The 22,734-nt window shown below is 33.9% G+C and overlaps 4 protein-coding genes across 4 annotated transcripts; 2 read left to right on the top strand and 2 right to left on the bottom strand.

Moving 5' to 3' along the window:
* The first annotated feature begins 468 nt into the window (after positions 1-468).
* LOC18021694 (beta-galactosidase 2) lies at positions 469-6,534 on the top strand. Its single transcript, XM_006403701.2, has 18 exons — positions 469-733; positions 907-1,002; positions 1,094-1,206; positions 1,311-1,377; positions 1,467-1,559; positions 1,686-1,829; positions 2,541-2,629; positions 2,752-2,857; positions 3,688-3,772; positions 3,854-3,972; positions 4,060-4,221; positions 4,657-4,832; positions 4,937-5,046; positions 5,128-5,237; positions 5,329-5,439; positions 5,550-5,660; positions 5,937-6,142; positions 6,241-6,534. Exons 1-18 carry the CDS (start codon positions 566-568, stop codon positions 6,350-6,352), a joined length of 2,178 nt encoding a protein of 725 aa, XP_006403764.1. The 5' UTR covers positions 469-565; the 3' UTR covers positions 6,353-6,534.
* A 716-nt stretch (positions 6,535-7,250) lies between these two features.
* LOC18021692 (vacuolar-sorting receptor 1) lies at positions 7,251-11,349 on the top strand. The gene is made up of 12 exons (XM_006403698.2): positions 7,251-7,779; positions 7,884-8,576; positions 8,836-8,924; positions 9,015-9,084; positions 9,186-9,269; positions 9,443-9,519; positions 9,618-9,699; positions 10,198-10,280; positions 10,377-10,443; positions 10,604-10,732; positions 10,834-10,946; positions 11,027-11,349. The coding sequence occupies exons 1-12, from the start codon at positions 7,482-7,484 to the stop codon at positions 11,120-11,122; spliced, it is 1,881 nt and encodes a 626-aa protein (XP_006403761.1). The 5' UTR covers positions 7,251-7,481; the 3' UTR covers positions 11,123-11,349.
* LOC18021691 (mediator of RNA polymerase II transcription subunit 28) lies at positions 11,175-12,525 on the bottom strand. The gene is made up of 3 exons (XM_006403700.2): positions 12,238-12,525; positions 11,616-11,731; positions 11,175-11,540 (listed from the first exon to the last, which is right to left on the bottom strand). Exons 1-3 carry the CDS (start codon positions 12,455-12,457, stop codon positions 11,406-11,408), a joined length of 471 nt encoding a protein of 156 aa, XP_006403763.1. The 5' UTR covers positions 12,458-12,525; the 3' UTR covers positions 11,175-11,405.
* An 830-nt stretch (positions 12,526-13,355) lies between these two features.
* On the bottom strand, positions 13,356-16,222 carry LOC18021690 (IQ domain-containing protein IQM3). The gene is made up of 9 exons (XM_006403697.2): positions 15,862-16,222; positions 15,658-15,772; positions 15,320-15,385; positions 15,105-15,193; positions 14,798-14,885; positions 14,563-14,709; positions 14,356-14,448; positions 14,046-14,147; positions 13,356-13,871 (listed from the first exon to the last, which is right to left on the bottom strand). The coding sequence occupies exons 1-9, from the start codon at positions 16,098-16,100 to the stop codon at positions 13,440-13,442; spliced, it is 1,371 nt and encodes a 456-aa protein (XP_006403760.1). The 5' UTR covers positions 16,101-16,222; the 3' UTR covers positions 13,356-13,439.
* Between the last annotated feature and the right edge of the window lie 6,512 nt (positions 16,223-22,734).

The raw sequence follows: 22,734 nt of genomic DNA, 5'->3' as shown, positions 1-22,734 counted from the left end.
ACAAACAAAAATTGTTAACTGTTAGTGTGATTTACATTTACATAGAAAAAAATGAGTCACGGACCACACTACTTGTACAGTTGTACCCTGTATCCATTTTTCAAAGATTTTTCTTCGTAAATGGAAGGTCTCGTTTCTTTCTTTTAAGCCTGGAATAGGCGATTAGTAACAAACTAATGGTTTGATATTAAAGATGTTGAAGAGAATAGAAAAGGAATTGAGGAAAAATAATTTCAATCAAAGAAAGTTAAAAAAAAAAACAAAAAGAAATGGAAAAAAAAAATACTCAACTGGTAGGGGCGTAGGGCACAAGGTTTTTTTTGTCATCCGCTCAAAAAGCAAAGAGATTGGCTCCCACAAATTTATCTTCATTTTCATATGCATTCAATAATCTATACGTACAGTGTCATAAGTGTAAGCCTCTACATATAAATACCATTAAGACCATCATTCATTTCAATCACAATAGCTGATCATTTAAACGGAATCTTCTTTACCAGTTTCTAAAAACAAACAAAAAAAAGATAGAAAGGTTTGTTTTTTCAAAGACAGTGGAAAAAAGGCTATGAATTTTAGCGATAAAGCTTGGATTTTACTGGCAATTCTGTGTTTTTCATCGTTGATTTGCTCAATTAAAGCAGTGGTCTCTTATGATCATAAAGCTTTAATCATCAATGGACAGAGAAGGATCCTTCTTTCTGGTTCTATTCACTACCCAAGAAGCACCCCTGAGGTAACTTTTAATCCTTAATTAATTAATCACTTTGAAACAATTAGCTATCGACCTCTTTCTAGTACAGATTAGATTTAATGAAAGATACCTTTGATTTTCTGCACATATTTTTTTTATTACGTCTAAGCAATTTCATTAACATATAAAACTGGCAAATGCTTCGTTCATTGCAGATGTGGCCTGATCTTATAAAGAAATCCAAAGATGGAGGTTTGGATGTTATACAAACTTATGTATTTTGGAATGGACATGAGCCTTCTCCTGGAAAAGTAATTTAATGAAATTAACAATTTTCTTCCTTGACTCATATAGTCATATGTCATGTAAAAGCTTAATGCTCTATATTTTTGTTTGCTCCAGTATTATTTTGGGGATAGGTATGATCTGGTTAAATTCATCAAGCTGGTGCAGAAAGCTGGTCTATATGTTAGTCTAAGAATTGGTCCATATGTTTGTGCCGAGTGGAATTTTGGGTAAATATTGTTTTTTCTAAAAAAAAATTGTGTATGTGCAGATAAATTAAAAGAAGAAATTCTTATTAATTTAAAAATTCATTTATATATGTTGTGATCCGTAGGGGAATTCCTGTTTGGCTCAAATATGTACCTGGTATGGTTTTCAGAACAGATAACGAACCTTTCAAGGTATGACATTCTAAAACTAATCGGTTTTGATTGTTTTTATTCTTTTGTTTGAGGATTTAAAATTGTTACCTGATGTGATAATTGAAAAGATTGCAATGCAAAAATTCACAAAGAAGATTGTGGATATGATAAAAGAAGAGAAGCTTTTTGAGACTCAAGGAGGACCCATTATTCTCTCACAGGTTTGTGTCTTTTTTGTTGTATAACTTGATATTTTCTTTATGATGATGCACATCTATTACATTATATACACTTCTATCTATTTACATAGTGTATATAATAGTGTTAATGTTGAAAAAAATGAGCAGATAGAGAATGAGTATGGACCAATGGAATGGGAGATAGGATCAGCAGGAAAAGCATATACAAAATGGACAGCTGCAATGGCATTGGGACTTTCTACAGGTGTCCCATGGGTTATGTGCAAGCAAGATGATGCTCCTTACCCTATTGTATGTTTCTCTCTTCCTTTCTAGCTTTCTCTTAATTAATTTTACCCTTAAGAAAATATAGATTATTAATTAAGATTTCTATTTTGGGTTTCAGTTTCGGTTTAGATAGTATCGCCATCGATTTAATGCTAACTTTAGTGTGGTTGAGTTTGGTAGATTTGAAAGACTTTAAGAAAATTAAATTTTGATTCGATTTTTTATATTAGCTCTTGCGAAACATGTCCGGTCACAATTAAGTTTGGGTTAGATAGATTCTATAGCTTTAATCCGGATTGAATAGATATTCACTTTCTTGTCGGCAATTAGATATTTTTTAAGTGAAAGAAGATATTTGTTTACTATTACTTTGTCATGTATGTGTATTATAGATTAATATGAAAATATTAAATAATTTTTATTAAAATATTTAGAATATCATTCCTTCTTTCTTTCTTTCCTTGGTGGGTGACCTTTTGAATGTTTTTTTTTGGCTTTCAATTTTACTTTCTTAAAATTCTTTTTTTCTTGTTAAAAAATAAAATATCGTTTCCCCGTTTTTTTTTTTTGTTGCTTGGATGTCTTTTTCTAAATTATATGGGACCACCGACCAAGGACAAAAATAATTCTCTAACTTTATATTTTTTTAACAAATGTATTTAACTTGGGAGTAAAAAAAAGTTGAATGTTAACAACTTAACACTTATCAGTTTTCTTACTTGCACTGTATAATAGATAAACACATGCAATGGGTTTTATTGTGAGGGTTTCAAACCAAACTCAGACAAACAGCCCAAGATGTGGACGGAAAACTGGACCGGTTGGTAAGTCACGAGGCCATTCGATTTATACAGAATCATCTTTTTGTTTGTTTTTATGTATTAGTCTTTTATAAATTATACAAAATAAGAGTATATTATTGATAACGTGTATGAATAATACTCAGGTTCACGGAATTTGGAGGTGCGTTACCAAATAGACCAGTCGAAGACATTGCGTTCTCCGTGGCTCGTTTCATACAGAACGGTGGTTCCTTTATGAATTATTATATGGTAAATTTAATCATTTTTATCAAACCAAGATATAGATAAAAGTAGAAAAGATTTAACTTATGATTTAAAAAGTAACTAGATTTTAATCACGGAAATGTTTTATTTTTTATTTCTAATATAAGTTGGATTTATCTTTTTTGTTTAGATATAATTTATTTTTGTTATTTATTTTTTTTAAAACAAAAAAATTGTTATCATATTTTAATTTTAAACAGTAAAATTTGTATATTAGTAGAATAAGAGTATAAGTTAATTAAGTATACATTGTGATCAATGTTAATTATAAACTTTGTTATTATGTGAATTTAGATTTACACATAAACAATCTATATATCTATGAATTTGCTAATCCATCCGTTTAGTTGTCTTAAATCATTTTTAATATCTTACATGTTTTGACAAACTAACCCGTATAAAATTATAATTATAATTGTATAACCCTATAAATATTTACTAATATGGAATATTTGGACCAATTGATTATGAAAAAATATAATAAGATATTTATTTACTATTTGTGCTATTAAAAATATATATATATGTATATATATATATATAAATGGAAATATATATATATGTATATATATATATATAAATGGGTTAACCTGTTAGTTTAATTGTCTCAAATCATCTTAATATCTTACATATTTTAATAAATTAACTCATGGACCTTATATATATATAACTCTAATCAGCTCGATCATATTATTGTATAATATAAATATTTATTAATCTCAAATATTTGATATTTTACACCGATTGTTTATGATAAAATACAATAAAATATTTATTTACTTTGATAGTAATTAAGATATATAATGTTGTCATAGTACCATGGAGGGACGAACTTTGATAGAACAGCTGGTGTATTTGTCGCCACAAGCTATGACTACGATGCTCCTCTTGATGAATATGGTAATTAACTTTGATATCACCTAAATAAAATTCGATTTGATGACAATAATTTTTGGTATTTTTTTTTGTTTGTGTGAAAAGGATTACCGAGAGAACCCAAGTACAGTCACTTGAAAGAGTTGCATAAGGTCATCAAACTATGTGAACCCACGTTGGTCTCTGTTGATCCCACCATTACATCGCTAGGCGATAAACAAGAAGTGAGTATGCAATTAATGTAACATTGAAGAGAAAAAACATAAAACAAAAATTCATACTTACATTTTGTATCTTTGTTATATTTTCAGGCTCATGTGTTCAAGTCCAAGACTTCTTGCGCTGCGTTTCTTTCGAACTACGACCCGAGTTATGCAGCAAGAGTTATGTTCAGGGGATTTCCATATGATTTGCCTCCTTGGTCTGTCAGTATATTACCTGACTGCAAAACCGAGTTTTACAACACTGCAAAGGTTAATAAACTAAAACCTTTTATTTTTATTTTTTTAAAGGTTAATACACTAAAAGATTGTTTTGGAAAACCTTAATTTGTTAATCTCCATCTCTTTGACATGTGCAACGGGTGCATTCGAAGTAAAAAGAGTATCTCTTAATCTCCTATACATTCGAATAGGGTTTCAACTCAAAAGAAAATTTATCAGGAAATTTTTTTTTGGGGTTAACATGTGTATACAATTATATATATGTATATATATATATATTTTAGGCTTCCTAAAAAAAGAAAAAAAAAATCTTTTAACACTTCAAAAATTTGCACATGATTTCAAATAGTTTAAGACGGTCCTAAATTTGTTGATCTCGTTGGAAACTTGGAATAGTACTATTGTAATTGAGATTGACCTATATATGTGTTCTTCATTATGGCATGTGTGACGTGATATATATAGATTCGTGCACCCACAATACTTATGAAGATGGTTCCTACTAGCACGCGATTTTCATGGGAATCATACAACGAAGCAGTCCCTTCTTCAAATGACGCTGGTACGTTTGCTAAAGACGGTCTTTTGGAACAAATAAGCATGACCAGAGATAAAACAGACTATTTCTGGTATCTAACAGAGTAAGTTATGTTTGACCTTTTGACAAAATGAAATCTCATTATCTTGCTGATTAATATATGATCACAGTTGGATCTGTTTTATGTTGTTTCGTGGTTATTCTCAGCATTACAATAAGTTCTAATGAGAGGTTCTTGAAGACTGGTGATGATCCACTTCTTACCATTTGTTCAGCTGGGCATGCTCTTCATGTATTCGTTAATGGTCAGCTTGCAGGTATAATGAGATAAATTTAAGGGCCAAACTCATCTTCTGTTGAAAAAACCATAAAACATTATTTATTTATTTTTGTTTTAGGAACTTCTTATGGAGGATTGAGCAGCCTCAAGCTCACATTTAGTCAAAAGATCAAATTGCACGTAGGCGTCAACAAACTTGCTCTCCTAAGTACTGCAGTGGGTCTTCCGGTTAGTTCTGATCTTGCTTAGCTTGATGGTTTATTGCGGTTTAATTTTTTGTTTTGTTCAAAATATGATTATATTACATTATTAATCACAGAACGCTGGTGTGCATTATGAGACTTGGAATACTGGAGTTCTAGGTCCAGCCACACTGAATGGTGTTAACTCTGGAACATGGGACATGTCTAAATGGAAATGGTCCTATAAGGTCCTCTTGAACAAGAGTTTGATGAATTCACTGTTAATGAATCTTTTTAAACCAATCACAATAATACTAAACTAAACGTGTATTTCTTTTTATATGTGTGATTTGAGTAGATTGGTACTAAAGGTGAAGCTATGAGCCTTCATACCATGACCGGGAGTTCCTCTGTGGAATGGATTGAAGAATCATTCGTAGCTAAGAAACAACCTTTGACCTGGTACAAGGTAAAAAAATACTTTTTGAGTTTCTTAAAAATAGATTAAGTTTTAGGTTTATTTTTTTTCCTGTGATATATAATTATGAATGTTCTTTTCAGATTTACATGCAAAACCAGATGATATTTCCTTAGTTAGAAATGAGACTAACTAGTGCCTTTTTAAGTCTCATAGACATTCTCAAACTAGTTTTGTGGTGGATTATATATATGGTGTTTATTGAACTTAGTTACGAGCGTAGTATGAGGTATGCTCATATCAGATTCTCACTCTCTTTATTTGCAGTCTTCTTTTGATACACCGGTAGGCAATGAACCATTGGCTTTGGACATGAACACAATGGGGAAAGGTCACGTTTGGGTAAATGGACACAATATTGGACGCCACTGGCCTGCCTACACAGCTCGTGGGAATTGCGGTCGCTGCAACTATGGTGGAATTTACAACGAGAAGAAATGTCTTAGTAAATGTGGCCAATCTTCTCAAAGATTGTGAGAAAAAAATGTCTTTTCTTGTTGCATGTTTCTCTTCTCCTTCTTTGCTCTAAATCTGATTCAATGATTGTATATCTTTGTGTTCTCTTTTTCAGGTACCATGTGCCTCGTTCATGGCTAAAGCCATTTGGGAACCTTCTAGTTATATTTGAGGAATGGGGTGGTGATCCAAGTGGGATCTCTCTTGTTAAAAGAACAGCCAAATGAAGCTCTTCTTATTTCGTTTTTTTTTTTCTCTGAACAAGGTCTGTTGGTGCTGCGTGCCTCTTCTTTGGAAGTTAAATAAGGTTCTGTCCAGTGGTTACAAAAACATAGATTGCCATGTACAGAACTTAGTGGCAAGTTTTGGTATATTTTGGAAGAATGTTATGTATATCATGGCCTAATAATATATTTGCAAGCGTACAAAGATATTTACAGTAAAAACCAAAGATGGCAATCGATGCTAATTACCCTGCCTATGAACACCATTCGTTTGATTTTGTTTTTTCTTTCCAATCTTTGAGATAATTAATTAGTTCCTTCACTAACTCTACATCATCAGTATTCAGTACAAGTTATATAGAAGAGGGCACAACAACTAACCATAAATATGTTTCCTTTATTTGTGGTTAATTATGTGCAATAAATACAAATCATGTGTTTAACCTGGATGCCCTTACAAAATGGATCTCTTTAAATCAAAAACAAAATATATAAAGTAAATATGTTATTTATTTGTAAGATATATTGTGAATGATTATGATATAAATATAGACCATAGTCTTATAAAAAAATTAAGGACACTGAGACTGTATGTGTGGAAGTCAAAAATCTACTACAAGTAGATGTGGGGTGTGTATGTATATGTACCTCTGAGTCTGTGCCAAAAACACGAATTTTCTTTTTCAATACCGCTGGATGATAAAGAACTTCGAAGATAACACACACACGTGTTTCCCGTTTTACTATTCTTTGGACATATTTCTTCAACTTCTGGTTTCATAACTTTTCCGGAAGCGACAAAGAAGAACAATTCTCAGACTTTTTAATTAATTATTAAATTAACTCAACGATTCATGAATCTAAACGTAATTTATGGTATTCTTATTATTAGTACTTATCTGATAAATCTTCCTTAACTCGTAAGCCTCTCTAAACTCAACAGTTTTTTAACTTCCTCGTTCCTTCAATCATCAGAAAAGCATCGGTGCATTTCCGAGATCTTCTCTCCGAATTTCCTCTAAAGTCTAGGGCTTTGGATCTTAATCACTAGTACTGAATAGAGAAAACCCTTGAATCCGATTTTATCTTATCCATTTTCAATCGAATTGGTAATTTCAGAGGAAGCAAAAACATGAATCAGGAGAAGCTAGGGTTTTTCACGCTCTCGTTTCTTCTGATCTTGAGTCTCGCACTGGGTAGATTCGTCGTCGAGAAGAACAACCTCAAAGTCACATCACCCGACTCGATCAAAGGTATTTACGAATGTGCCATTGGCAATTTCGGAGTTCCTCAGTACGGTGGCACATTAGTCGGCACCGTCGTGTATCCCAAATCGAATCAGAAAGCTTGTAAAAGCTACAGCGATTTCGATATCTCCTTCAAATCCAGGCCCGGACGCTTACCCACTTTTGTCCTCATCGATCGTGGAGGTTCGGATTTTTCGAATCTCTCTTACTCAATTAGGAAAGATCTGTTTTTTATAGAAAAAGTTTCAATTTTTGGAACTAAATTTGTTGTTTTGTGTGAAATACAGACTGTTTCTTCACTTTGAAAGCATGGATAGCTCAACAAGCTGGAGCAGCAGCGATTCTTGTAGCTGATAACAAAGTTGAGCCATTGATTACAATGGACACACCTGAAGAAAACAAATCTGATGCGGATTATCTTCAAAACATTACCATTCCTTCTGCTCTCATCACCAAATCCTTGGGAGACAGTATAAAGTCTGCGCTTTCCGGTGGCGACATGGTGAATATGAAGCTAGACTGGACCGAGTCTGTTCCGCATCCTGACGAGCGTGTCGAGTACGAACTCTGGACTAACAGCAATGACCAGTGTGGGAAGAAGTGTGATACTCAGATTGAGTTTCTCAAGAATTTCAAAGGAGCAGCTCAGATTCTTGAGAAAGGAGGGCATACTCAGTTCACTCCACACTACATCACCTGGTACTGTCCTGAAGCTTTTACGCTGAGTAAACAGTGCAAGTCTCAGTGTATCAACCATGGAAGGTACTGTGCGCCTGATCCAGAGCAGGATTTTACTAAAGGGTATGATGGAAAGGATGTTGTGGTTCAGAATCTACGTCAGGCTTGTGTCTATAGAGTGATGAACGAGACCGGTAAGCCATGGGTCTGGTGGGACTATGTGACTGACTTTGCCATCCGGTGTCCAATGAAGGACAAGAAGTACACAAAAGAATGCGCAGACGAAATTATCAAGTCCCTTGGTGAGTATAATGCTTCATGCCTTTGCAAGTCATTTATCGTTTTTGTTGCTGGTATCTGAAAACTGAATGGTACTTTCAGCTATCAGCTGGTCCGTGATATAGAATAACCTACTGATTGATAGCAATCAGCTTTACCTTGTATAGCTGTTGAAGCCTAAGATTGATCAGTTGGATCTTTTGTTACTTTCAAGTTTGTGCATTTCATTCTGAATTTTCTGACTATCAGCTCGTTATGGTTAATTCTGAATTCTGAATTCAGACATTGATCTCAAGAAGGTGGACAAGTGTATCGGAGACCCTGAAGCAGATGTGGAGAACCCAATTCTCAAAGCAGAGCAGGAGTCCCAGGTTTAAACTCTTTTGTAACCAAATAGCTCTTCTCTTCTTTTCTCATCTAGATATCGTGTTTTAGATTTGACATAATATTTTCGATTACAGATAGGCAAAGGTTCCCGTGGAGACGTGACTATACTCCCAACTCTTGTCGTGAACAACAGACAATACAGAGGTATTGGAGAATTCCCGACTTCTCAGTTTTATTTTCCTTTTTCTACAGCAACTCACTTTTTTTTTTTGTTTTGCTAACTCAAATATCTTTAACGGGTTTAGGTAAACTGGAAAAAGGGGCAGTGCTGAAAGCTATGTGTTCAGGTTTTCAAGAGTCAACAGAACCAGCTATATGTCTAACTGAAGGTCATTTTCTCTTTATAAGTTTCAGATATCACGTTTCTCTTGATGGACAGAGAGAGATAATTAAGTTTTGGTGACTTCAAAACTTGCATTATTGTTCTCCTTTAATATTTTATTTAGTGTTTTCTATCACCAAGGAAAGACATTGTCTTCAGATACGTTTCTGGTTTTTACAGAGTTAGAAACTAATGAATGTTTGGAAAACAATGGTGGGTGTTGGCAAGACAAAGCTGCCAACATAAGTGCATGCCGGGTATCATTTGGGCTTTGCTATTTTTTTTTTCTTTTTCATTTTTTGGTTTTGTTGTTGCTACTAAGACTGATTAATTTTGATCTGAATCTGCATTTTAGGATACTTTTAGGGGAAGATTGTGTGAATGCCCTACTGTTCAAGGTGTTAAATTTTCCGGTGACGGTTACACTCACTGTAGAGGTATATTAGTCTATCTCCCTGTAGCTCGACATATTTTGTGTGGTGTGGCATGTGGCGAGGTTACTATTTCGCAAGTATTTTGTTACTTGTAGATCTTTTGAAGGAATTTGAGATGTGAGTAATCAAGCAATACTCTCATTCGTCCCTTGTGGATATTTTTCTAGGAATCAAATTAGACGGTCTTTTTCTCAGTTTGTATCATCTGCTACTATGGTACCAAGATTGAAAAAGTAACTTGTCACGACCATTAATGATATGTTTCTTTGAAAAAGTTTTAAAGTTAAAGGAAATTCAACCATATATGTTCACTGAGCGGAAAAGTGAAGATTTTTCTTTTGCTTGCTGTGAATAACAAATGTTCTAAATTGCTTTTAGTGCCATTCTACATATTTTGCCCCATTTTTTTAACAGAAGTTATCTGACCATAATTTTTTCTATATGAATTTTTTTTTTGTATTCGTATGTATGGCTTAATCTCAACGTTGTTTCACTTGGTAGCCTCTGGAGCGTTGCATTGTGGTATCAACAATGGAGGATGCTGGAGAGAAACCCGAGGCAGCTACACTTACTCTGCCTGTGTAGTAAGTATTTCGTCTTTTATACCAATGTCTGATTTTTGAACAATCATATCTTAACCTTAAGTCAAACTTATTCGGTTCTTGGAATGGATTTTTCAGGATGATCATTCAAATGGTTGCAAATGCCCAGTTGGGTTCAAGGGCGATGGAGTAAAGAGCTGTGAAGGTACTTGTTAACAAGTATTTACTTGAATCAGTATAGATGTGTAACGAAGTATTATTAGACAACATATACATCATATTGAGTAATCAATCAAAAGAAGTAAGATCATTGATAAATGTGAACTTTATATTCATAATCATATTATTTTGATTGATTGTGTCAGATGTGGACGAGTGCAAAGAAAAAACGGTTTGCCAGTGCCCAGAGTGTAAATGTAAAAACACATGGGGAAGTTATGAATGCAGCTGCAGCAATGGTTTGCTTTACATGCGTGAACACGACACTTGCATAGGTACAAAAAAAGAAAGTGATCATCCTTCCTCTTAAGCCCATACGTAGTTTGGTGTCATTCAGTAATCAGATTTTCTGCTTTTGAATCTGGTGAATGTGTAGGTTCAGGCAAAGTTGGAACTACAAAGCTCAGCTGGAGCTTTTTGTGGATTCTTATAATCGGAGTGGGTGTTGCAGGTCTTTCTGGATATGCGGTCTACAAATACAGGATCAGAGTATGTTATCATAACAACAAATGTATGAAGATTTTGCCATGTAGTTATAGATGTTTAAGTAACAAAAATTTCTTCTGCAGAGTTACATGGATGCGGAAATTAGAGGAATCATGGCACAGTACATGCCTTTGGAAAGCCAACCTAACCCAAGTGGACCTCATCATATGGATATATGAATGAAGTCACTAACAGAAGTCTCTTTCTGTGAGAAGCTTCTTCCATGTTATCATGTAAATGAATCTATAGACTTTCATAAAAGCCACACAAAAATAATAAGTGTATCTGCACTTTTTGTAAGGGATGTGGATTTGCAGATGGAATCCCATTTTGTCTGCATAATACTCTTACAGTGTAAAATAGACATAAAATGGATGAATAATTTAGTAGAGAGTTGCACTATTTACTATTGAACGGGCTTAATCCATTTGGAGAAAAGAAAAGAAACAAACAGTAAACTTGTTAAACTTTCTCCAGCTCCACTCGGTGTTTCTCAATCTGTTCTCTCACAAGCTTCTGCGATTCTTGGATAAGCCTTGTGTGCTTCTTGATAAGCTCCTCTTTTGTCATAAGCTCTTCCTCCATTACTGCAATCTCCTGCAAATTACAGAACATAAAATTGGTAAAATACAAATGGGTTTGGAGTTTCACACTGGTGGAACCAGAACTAACCTTCCTAAGGCTTTCTGCTTTTGTGGGCGCATGATCTTCTCGCTTCAATCCCATGAAATAGAGTTGAAGCTTTTTAGCAGCTTCCATGAAATCTCTAGCGTGCCGCTCAACGTCAACTGCAGAGTTTAATATGGCGAACAAGAGATTTTAGATGTTTCCCTCGCTTCAGGTTCAATCCACAAATCAAAAACATTGTAGATCAGCATTGCGAGCTACAATATCGAATAACGAATTCGAGAATAGAATCAATGCTTGGTTTTGAGCGAGTTCTAAGCAAATATTCACTTAGATCATAAGTTACGCAAGTGAACTGAGCATAAAACGAGTAACAGCTACTTCTTCTCCAGCAGATAATACAGAAACAGACATAACTCCAAGCTATTATCACCAGACAAGAAGTCATTGTTTTTTTTTAGACCAAACAAGAGTACAAGACACCAAACTAACAAAGTTTTTACAGCAAGATGAGATAGCACAAACGAAAACCCTAAAGCTCAATTAGGCATTTACTAAATCAGTCAATTCTTAATTAAGATTTTGAAATTCGAGGGCCGAATATGAAGAGCCATGAAGGGAGATTGGTTGAAAAAATTATAAAATGGAGAGTAGAAAAGGGGCTGACTTTGATGAGAAGGATGAGGAGATCGGTCGATGGCTTGAAGCTCTCTAGCTGGCAAACATGGGAGCAGAGCAGCTTCCAATGCCGTGACGCAAGCCATTATGTCCTCAACCTCATGATTCTGATTGTTCGAGGGTGTCTCCGGTGATGTAATTCCCGGCGGACGGTAAGACGGCGACGGCGAAGGGTCAGAAGACAGCGGCGGTTGTTGCTGATAATCCATTGCGCCGATCTCGCTCTCTCTCTCTCTCTCTCTCTCTCTCTCTCTCTGCCTGTTAGTTTAGTGAAGTGAATTATGATCGAATGTTTCTCAAGTGGGCTTCCTATTGGGCTCTATTTTTCAAATTTTCAATTGTTAGGACAAGAACTCCGATGTTTTTTTATACCAAACCCGTGCTGGTTTTATTTTATTTTATGTTATAAAAAAAGGGAATATGTTTTAAGATTTTTAATTATACCACCAGTCTTTTTTTGAGATTTTTTTTACGAAAACTATATCTTTTTTTTTCATTTCATAATGGTTTAAGTAACTTCTTCCATCCATTTTTTTTAATATATAATTGTTTTCATATTTTATACCTTTTCAATATAGCGTTGAGTTTTTATTTTCACATCTCTTTCACTACGTCATTTCTCTTTTCTACGTCAACTGGAAAAGGCCGATGCAACATAGTTTTTATGGCTCCAAAATTGAAGAATTCCCTTCATCTTTTATACAGTAGATTTAGATGTTTTTAATTAACTTTGGTGTGCTTTCTTCTTTTTTTTTTTTCTAATCCAAGTTTTTGCTGTTTTGGTTTCATTTTGTCGGCTATAGCTTTCAGATTAAACGCTTTTTCTTCAAAAATCCAAAAGAAATGCGACTTATATGTTTTAAATTTTTAAGTCCACCAAATTTTCCTTTCTAAATTGATTCCCATGATATTTACTTCGACAAGCACGTCTAACGTTAACTATTTTATACGAGTTTGTTGCATGTTTTTATGATTTATCCCAAAATGGACTTTGATATCATTATTATGAATGAAAGTAAGCTTTTGCTTTTACACAAAACACATCTCATTCTTTTCCTTCTGCTTCACATCATCCAGGTGAAAAAAAAAAAAAAAACCAACAAAAACTTTAGATAGATGGAACTCACACGTTAATCAAGTCACAGAAAGATTACACGATTAACTACTAGGAACAAGGAAAACATATGATCATCAGACATCAAGCCTCCCGGTCGGAGACAATGTGCTGCTCCGGTGTCTAGGCGACAAGTTAACAAACTCCAAAGCCTGTGTTCTGAGCTGAACCGGGTAATCAGCTGCACAACCGATCCTCGGACCGGCTCCGGTCGACCACTTGAGCATCAACTGATGACCCAACTGTAAAGATTTCGACTGTTTCTTTGAGTTGATCCTTTGTAGCATTGCCTTCTGTGGAACGTCAGCTTTCGGGCTCTCAAGCCCACCTGAGAGCGTTCTCTGGTAACTACTCCGTTTCGTCTCCTCAAATGTTCCGTTACCGTTTTCATCCGATTCATCAGCCTCTGCCTTGGATGTTGCATCCTCTTTCTTTAGAGATTTTGATCCATCTCCATTGGATTTAAAGTAATCATCGTAGTTGTCGGAATCTTCACTAGCTTTGTGCACCTACACATACATAAAAAATAATGTAACTATACTATTAGCTCTCATGAAGTCTCCTCTTCACCAATAAGTTTCAGGTACACCTGATTAGAGTTCAATTATAAACCTTATTATGAATCAAGAAAACAATCAAGAAGATTTGATTGTGTAAGAATTTAATGTAGAACAAGAGTTTACCTCAACATCGTCTAGGCTCACTGCATTCTCTCTAAGAAACGAAAGAAATGTGTCGAGGCTATCATCTGACGGCCTGTAATGTCCACTGTATGCAGAGATTGTCTGAAAAAAAATCAATGGAGACATAACAAAGCCGGTATTAATACATGTGGCGATCTAGGGAAAATCTAGGCCTCAGTTATTTGTTTGGCGTTTGCATTTACACTATGCAGAATATTGACAAAGATCACATGTAAATTAAACGCAAAAGCAGAAATTGGCGTTTTGAAAAGAAAAAAAAAATGGCAGCCTTAGATTTAGTAGATTATACCTTGAGAACTCCATTGTCAACAACCACCCTCCCGGCGGCTAATGTTGCTCCTCCGGCCAAAAAGCTGGAGTGATGGAACCTTCCTTTCTTTTTCTGAAGTAATAAACATAAACCAAGAAAAGAAGAACCATTGAAAACTTCTTCAGGTAACAATATTCAAGTCTCATAACCTAACACAAAGATAAACCGGTTTTCAAGAAAACCTACCAGACCGGCATAGAGTTTCTTGAAAGTACTCATAACAAAGATCCACTTAGTTCCCTCAGACCCGTGCAGCGTGTGTAGTAACTTTCCACTTAACTTGTGAACTATTTTCCCTTCTATGATCACATACTCATACTCTTCCCTCTCTTGCTGATAACAGAACAGATTTCTATGAGAAATCACTAAAACATGTTAAAAAAGGAAAAATTGACATGAAAAAACAAAAAATGGTACATACAGGTCCAATATATCTGATGCATTGCTGCTTAAGCTTCGACCTTGGACATTGTGTTAGATCCAGATCTTTCCCTTCTCCAACATCCAACCTACATGAAACCGATTTTTTTACAAAGTTGAAGACAATTTTTATCACCAATCCATGTAAAAAAAGATTCCAAAATTTCTTCAACTACAAGTAACACAATAACAAAATGAAATCTTAGACAGTCATGCTCTGGGGTCTGGATTGACTGTAGATGGAAGAACTGGGAAAAATCAATAAACGGTTAAACATATTTACTAAAACAAATGTGACTAAGCAGTACCAGTAAAAAAATGGCTGGCCAGCATCAGCTTTACACCATTCTTCATAGTACACATGGAGGTTGTGTCCATACCGGTGCCTAGGATCAATCTGATTATAAATATCAATTTTTTAGTCTTCTTGTTATACCCCAAAAAAAATTAACAGTTAATCTAAATATTATTAACGCAAACAAACAAATATATGAAATGGAAAGGGGTAAAAAAAACGAATTACAGCTTCAATCCAATGTTGGAACGCCAATTTCTGGGCTTTGTCGACTATTGACAGGCCCTTCCCCACCTAATCACAACCGAACCACAAGATTACAAAACCTTTTAACCAAGTGGATAATTTAAAATAAAATAATATACTGAGAAATTTAACCTTGACATATTCTTTTCTTAGTTTTCAGATAAAATAACTCAACATTGAGCAGCTTTCAGATAACATTAGGAAGTAAAAATTTTGAGAAAAAAGGTAAAAATGGATCTTGATTTTAGGAAGTAAAAATCCCACTATTTTCTTCTTCTTTTTTTGTTTTTACATAATGGGAAAATAAAAAAAAGGCATACCTTAGAAGCATTCAAGCTCACACGATTCCATCTCGAAACAGCAGTTTCAGGTCTCGAATAATCGAAAAACGAAATCGTACTATGATTAAGCCTCGCATAATCCATCGCTTGCCACCTTCATTCATCATTTATTAACGTTAATCTCAAACATTAATTCATCCACCTAATTAAAAAAATTATTACTTGATTCTTAATTTAAATTACCAGAGCTCTTCGGCGACAACAACGGAGTCCGCTAATCTCCGGCGCGTGCGATAACTCCTATAAACCTTCTGCACTTTCACCGCCGCCAAGCTAGGAGGCGAGTCGTCACACGCGCCTTCAAGCGCGTCGGTGAAATCAACGAAAGATTCCTCCCGGTGGTCTACCGGAGAAATGAGGATCTCTCCGGCGGTGTGAGAGAACGGCGAAGACTGGAAATCGAAATTGGCGACGACCTGCATCTTCTCCTCACTTTGATCTTTACTGTCTAAATGAGAAACCGAACTCAGAAACCAAAAAAAATTATGTCGATTTGGGAGAGAAGATCCAAAGGAGAGAGACTTGTGTTTCTCTGCTCTCAGTGTTTTCTTGTATTTATTTATATAAACGATCCCGTCTATTACACGGAGGACCGTTTCTATTTATTTATTTCATTTACCATATTTGTCAATTTTTTTATTTCTGTTTTCCTTGTGGGAAATAGACAGGTGAGATTGTGAAATTTTTTTTGTAAATATATACGTCATTGATCTTTTATTTAGAATAAAAAATCGATAGTTTAGATGATAAGTACTATTAAAATTTTGTATTATCGTTATGGGCGTTTGGATCATGCATATTATAAGAGTTTTTATTTCCGTTTCAAATTTGTATTCTGGTTGTAGTGGTGTTATTAGAGCATCATTATCGTGGGTTATGTACGCGTTTCTTATCTAATTTTAGAAAGAAAAAAAAAAAACAAAAACACAGGAAAAAAGGAAAATCTGTTTCTTATTTGGGGTCAATAGAAAACGTCTTATTGCAACGTGGCATTGGCTTAAAAAAAGAATAAAATTTTCCTTTTTTCTCATTCTCATTCTTCGACAAAAACCAATTCTTCCTCCTTCGATGATTGTTCTCCTCCGATGAAGAACAAATTTGTTCCTCTCCGGCAAAGCTCCGTCACATGCATGTCTTCTCCATTCGTCTTTCTGGAGTCAAATGCTCGGTGGAGACCTCGGTGATTCCTCTCCACCTTCGACGATTCCTCTCCAACCGATTCGTCTCCGCCGCTTGCATCTGTCATCCGGACTCTTCACAGCGATGACTCATCGGTTGACATCGGGGTGATTCTCACCAGATCGGAGTCTCTCTTCTACACCATAGCCGACGCCGCCGTCGTTGGCGCTGATTCAGCTGCCGGAACAACTGATTCCGCCGTGCAGAAGAGTGGGGGTTGGTTCGGTTTCATCTCCAATTGTATGGAATTGGTGCTTAAGGTAAATTCAAGCAGCTGATTTTGATCTCTGTGTGTATAATTAGAGGTTTTTTTTTCTGGATTGTCTCGTGAGCGAGCTTAAACTTCGTCTTATTTGGATTATAGTTTTTGAAAGATGGACTTACGGCAGTTCATGTGCCTTACGCTTATGGGTTTGCGATTATCTTGCTTACGATTATCGTCAAAGCAGCGACCTACCCTTTGACAAAGCAACAGGTTTGTAGAATTTGCATTTTTTTGGCTCAATCTTTGAAAGTTTTGGCAATTTGAGAGCAGTTTGTTCAATTCCACTTCCACAAGGAGCAAAAGCACGTGCTTTTGCTCGACGTCAAGAGTCTGTCCGAAAAAATGTGGAACGTGCTTTCGGGGTTTTGCAAGCTCGATTTGCCATTGTTAAAAATCCTGCTCTTTTTTGGGATAAGACTAAAATCGGAAAGATTTTAAGAGTTTGCATCATACTACACAATATGATAGTACAAGACGAAAGAGATAGATACAATTTACTTGATGTTTCAGATTTCGAACAAGGAGAAGGAAGCGAATGTGGTAATGTCGATAATACGTTTTCTACGAATATGCCATCAAACGTTCCTAATATGATGGCTGCTCGTCTAAGAATACGGGATAGCAAAATTCATCATCAATTGAAATTGGATTTAGTTGAGCATATATGGCAAACTTTTGGAGGAAATTATCCAATTAATTGAGTTATCCTATGTTTTTTTTAATAATTATATGTTTTATTTAATAATCAAATTTTTCTATCAATTATGTTAATGTTATGAATGTTGTTATCAAATAATTATATTTGTCATAAATAAAACATATTTATTCAAAAAAAAATTTTTTTATAAAAAACCCAATACGGTTTTAGCAATGTACCATTAAAACTATTAAGTTTCTTAAGAATGTTTCTTAATCTATATTTAGTAATAAAATATTGTTAAGAAACTGGATAATGATGCCCTTATGTCACACTCTAAAATAGACTAGATTTAAATCTGGTACAATATATGTTGTTGGACAACAAAAAAAGAAACGAAAGGTGAAATTTATATATATGCGTAATTAACTCGTATCACACTATATACACACAGGGGAATAACCTGAATACACATGTCTGGCTGTCTACTAGGAAATTAATAATGAGATAGAAGAAGAAAAAAGATCATTGTCTCGTGTGACTGTGTCAATGAAAGATCATTATTCTGTATTTTGTATATAATGCTGCTTAAGTAATGAAAAAATATATAGTTCCGCAAGTCATAAAAAGCAATTCTATTAAAACATATGATTATCGAATATTACTGATTCGTAGAATAGAATATTTCCGAATATAGTAGCCTCGTTCAGTTTTCTTTTTTTTCTGTTAATTTAGTGGGTTTCCAAATGATTTTATTTTATTGAAATGGTGTTGCTATCCAAAAGAATCTAGAATACTGAATTGCATCAGACAACCATGCAATGCCAGGCTTGAATCAAATAGAAAAGAAAACTATAAGAATTTCTTTACTTAATTTCTTATATTATAATATTATTCTTCTGTATTCTCATGGCATCCTCTATTTTCATAATATATATGTTCGGTTCCGTTAGGTTTTTTCTTCTGGTTTCTCGTCCTTCGCTAATCTGACCCACCGAACAATAATTCTTACAATTTCTTTTATAAATAAATGTAAGGGTTTTGTTCATCGACGGAACAAGGCTGGACCAAACATGTAAAATATACTCCACTCACGCGCGTGGAAATGGAAATACCAAAAATTTCAACTGTCATAGACTCATACTCAATTACTCATAGTGCCATTATTCATTACTATCGGAATAAGACTTGCAAAAGTAAAATAAAAAAACCACTATGCTAAAAAAAAAAGAGCTTACGATTTTTGGAAGAGAGATCGATACGAGACGAGACATCAACTCACAGATTTTATTTTTTAGTGACTTGTCTTGATCACAAAACTTTAAATACAGTGATTGTTTAATCTAACATTGACATATTTTCTTTTCTTTTTTTCTGTTAAATATGGGTAGTATGGACTAAAACCCGACTAAATTTTCAAGGTAAACATAGTTTTTAAGTAGCATATTAATTAGTTTAAAATGTACCCTAAAAAATCTACTAAAAATCGAACCTAAAAAGCGAAATAAATTACACCATATCATTTCCATTACATCATCATTAACTCTTTTTCATTTATTTATCAAAATAAATACACATACCAAACAATGTCTAGCTGAAAACAAACTTTTTTCAAATTTCATATCATAAATCTAGTACACATATATTGATTTGCATATATACATAGAGAGGATATTAGAGATGTACTATAATACTATTCATCATGCGGATTACGTACATATATATGTCATGAAACATTCATACAAAAAGGACAAATATGTCAAACAAAAAGATTAAACTGTAACAAAAAGAATAGACTGTAACCATGACTGGAGTTATCCTCTTATACTTTTGTTATTTTCTTTATAATCTACGGTTTAGCCTGCTTCAATTTTTAGGGGAATTTGGCTAAGTTGACTTTGGTTGGTTTCAAGTACGTTTCAATGTTCGGATAGAGTTTTGTTTTGTCGGTCAGTGGTGATAAATTAATATTTAGTTAATGTACGTAGGTATTGCATTGATACGTTGACATGAGCGGTATGTAGGAACAAATCCAGAACATTAGGTTAATACACGACAGAAAATCCAGATAATCAATGAGGGAAATGATAATATATATTCCCTTCATCTGTTAACTTTTTTTTCATCGGTTAACTTCAACTATATCTAATTTTTATACTAAACTAATTAATTAAGTGTTGTAGTTTTGACGTCGTTTTCAAATGCAAAGTAGTAGTGGTACGTTGTATAGTCGGTATACCTCATCTGGGTTGCTAGTTTAATATTAGTTTGGTGTGCTATAATATCGTAACCGGTATAACCAATAGTAAATTTTGCTAAATCCCAAGTGGTGGTGGAGTATTAGATTACCTCACATATTAATATATAGACATCAACACGAAACTTTTTTAAGAAAAAAAGAAAAAAGAAATCGACACGAAGCATGCATGGGGCTATTTTGTTACGTTCTTCCACTGTGTCTAGAAAGATACAAAAGTTTTGGATTGTATTTGTTATGTATGTATATAATATACACGATTATTGCAGGATATTCAGAAAAAAGATAACAATTTATAATTGTTTGGTAGAAGAGTGAAGAAGAAACGTAGAAATTAGTCGGAAAAAGCATGTGGTGCACGTGATCGGACTTCTTGCTTATGTTTGACTTCTTCGTACGACCACAAACAACTCTCTCTATAATCTGTTTGCGTGCTTGCATGTGATTCACATTGATTTACTCGTGTACGTGTATGGCCACTTTCTCCAAAGTCCTATAATAGTTGTATAGTTGGTGGTGTATTTTATCTTTCTTTTTCTTGTTTTTTTTTTGGTTTTGCGTTAGGTTCTTTCCAGCAATTCATTTAGGGAGCAATAATTAGTATACCTAAATTTATGATGTTTCGAAACCATCTCTAAATCAAAAGACTTAAATGTGATAGTCAGAGTGATATACGTTGCGTACGTTATACATGATTCTTTAGATATTTAGATCACCCACTGAAGTACTTTCTCTGTAAAAATGTGTTTGCCAAGAAACAATATGCAGAACACGAGGACAAATGCATAATACTAACTTAAAAGATAATTTATACTGATGGATATAATTTGTCTGACCACCTAATTGTTCCACTGTGTACAGCTTGAAAATTTTGTCTGCTAGTCCGAGCTTGAATTTCATGAGATGAATAAAGCGTCGTCGACTCTCTGTCAATAAAATGGAGATATTACTCGTTTCTTGTTGAATGGTGGATAAGTTCTACAATATTATTATTTTCTATTATAGTCGTGTGAGATAGTATCAATATTATTCTCAAAATTAATTCATTTTTCTTTAATAATTTTGGATCAAATTAAATATCATTTCCTAGAGTGGCGTATATGTTTTGTTGGGTCATATTGTGAAAGTTTGTGACATTCCATCTCGCAAGAGAACTAAAAGGAGTATTAATAATTGAATTTACATTTGACCCTGCAAAACTCAATTTTCTTTCATCTATTTCTAATATACATGTGATTCCTATTAAAATTGTGTTAAATGTGTATTTGATTTACAAAAATAGTCTAAAAATGTGTTCTGGCGAGATCAAATAAAATAAAACGATTATTGATGAGTCATTATATTCATTTCCCCTTTGTGAAAAATATATATCATGTTTTCATACATAAATAGCTCATACATATAACCTCTATCATGTTTTCACATTTTTTTACACCGTTTTAATTATAAGCATTTTGAGCGCTTTTTCATGAAAGCAAATCATGATCTATGTTATGCATGTACGATGTATTGACAATAGAACTAAAAACATTATTCAATTTACTAAACTATGCATTTTAAGCGTTTCCATTCATGGTAAAAAAAATGAGACATAATAATAATAATAATATATCAAATGTTTTTTCTGCAGGGTTGCACCCCATAATGCTAGCTCAACTAATTAAACTATATACGGATTACGGACACTGAGTAAAACACATTCCAAAACCAAATCTGAACGGTCAACAAAATGGGCTGATAAAATTGACCAACCTAACATCACTTTTAAAATTTAAAAGCACTAAATAACCTACAGTTAGTCATGAAGAAAGGACCCACGTGAAAGACAATTAGCTTTTAAACTTATTTTGAATACGAATAAGATTATTTAGTAATACCACACTAAAACTGATATCTAAAATAAATGATAAACTGCGCAAGTTGATATATGTAAGTAATTTTTTTTGTTAAAGCTAGATGAAAAAATTATATATAAATAATCATATCAAAACAATGAACCGCATATTTGTATCTTTACGTTTTCTGTTTATAAAAAATGTTATGATTATTTAGTTTCAGTTAAAATGTTTATAGATGAATGCGCAGTGAGGCCATACAATTAGTAAGAAACCGAGAACGTAGAGACATTAAACTTCCACAATACTTTTTTTGTTTCGTTTGAGAAAGGTTTTTTTTTCTCTAAATCTCAAAGTACTTAAGTAATATTTAACGACTCATTCAATCGAATAAATCCGTCGTCAAGACATATCATTGATTCGATATACCGATCAGTTTCTAGTATTTACTCACATCTACTCAGCGACATGTTTTAATACGCAGATAATTGTTTCCTCAAGCATGCAGACTCTCTATCTATCTCTAAAAAGTTAAAAAGTTCAAGCTCTAAATTTTGCAATATTTCGGCTCACCTATAATTGAAATGCATAATCATGTATTTTATCCTCGTCCAAATTAAATAATCTCCAAAGCTTATCCTAGATGCATATATGAGAGAATTTCACTAATCTCAAATACCAAATATTACTAAAAATTGTGTGTTTTTAATTGTTTTCGATATCTTTTAATGTCAAGTCAGTCTTAGCTTCAAAACGTTTGTTTATCAAAAAAACTTCAAAACGTTTTCTTGCATACATCTCCTTATTCATGTGTTCTACCACAAACGCTCCTCAGCAAATAAAGATGTTGCTTTCAAATGCTAGAATCTACTAGTTTATAAGA

Source organism: Eutrema salsugineum, unplaced genomic scaffold (assembly GCF_000478725.1).
Source record: "Eutrema salsugineum unplaced genomic scaffold, Eutsalg1_0 scaffold_16, whole genome shotgun sequence".
NCBI classification, from domain to species: Eukaryota; Viridiplantae; Streptophyta; class Magnoliopsida; order Brassicales; family Brassicaceae; genus Eutrema; species Eutrema salsugineum.
This window is presented reverse-complemented; position numbering and strand designations above follow the sequence as displayed.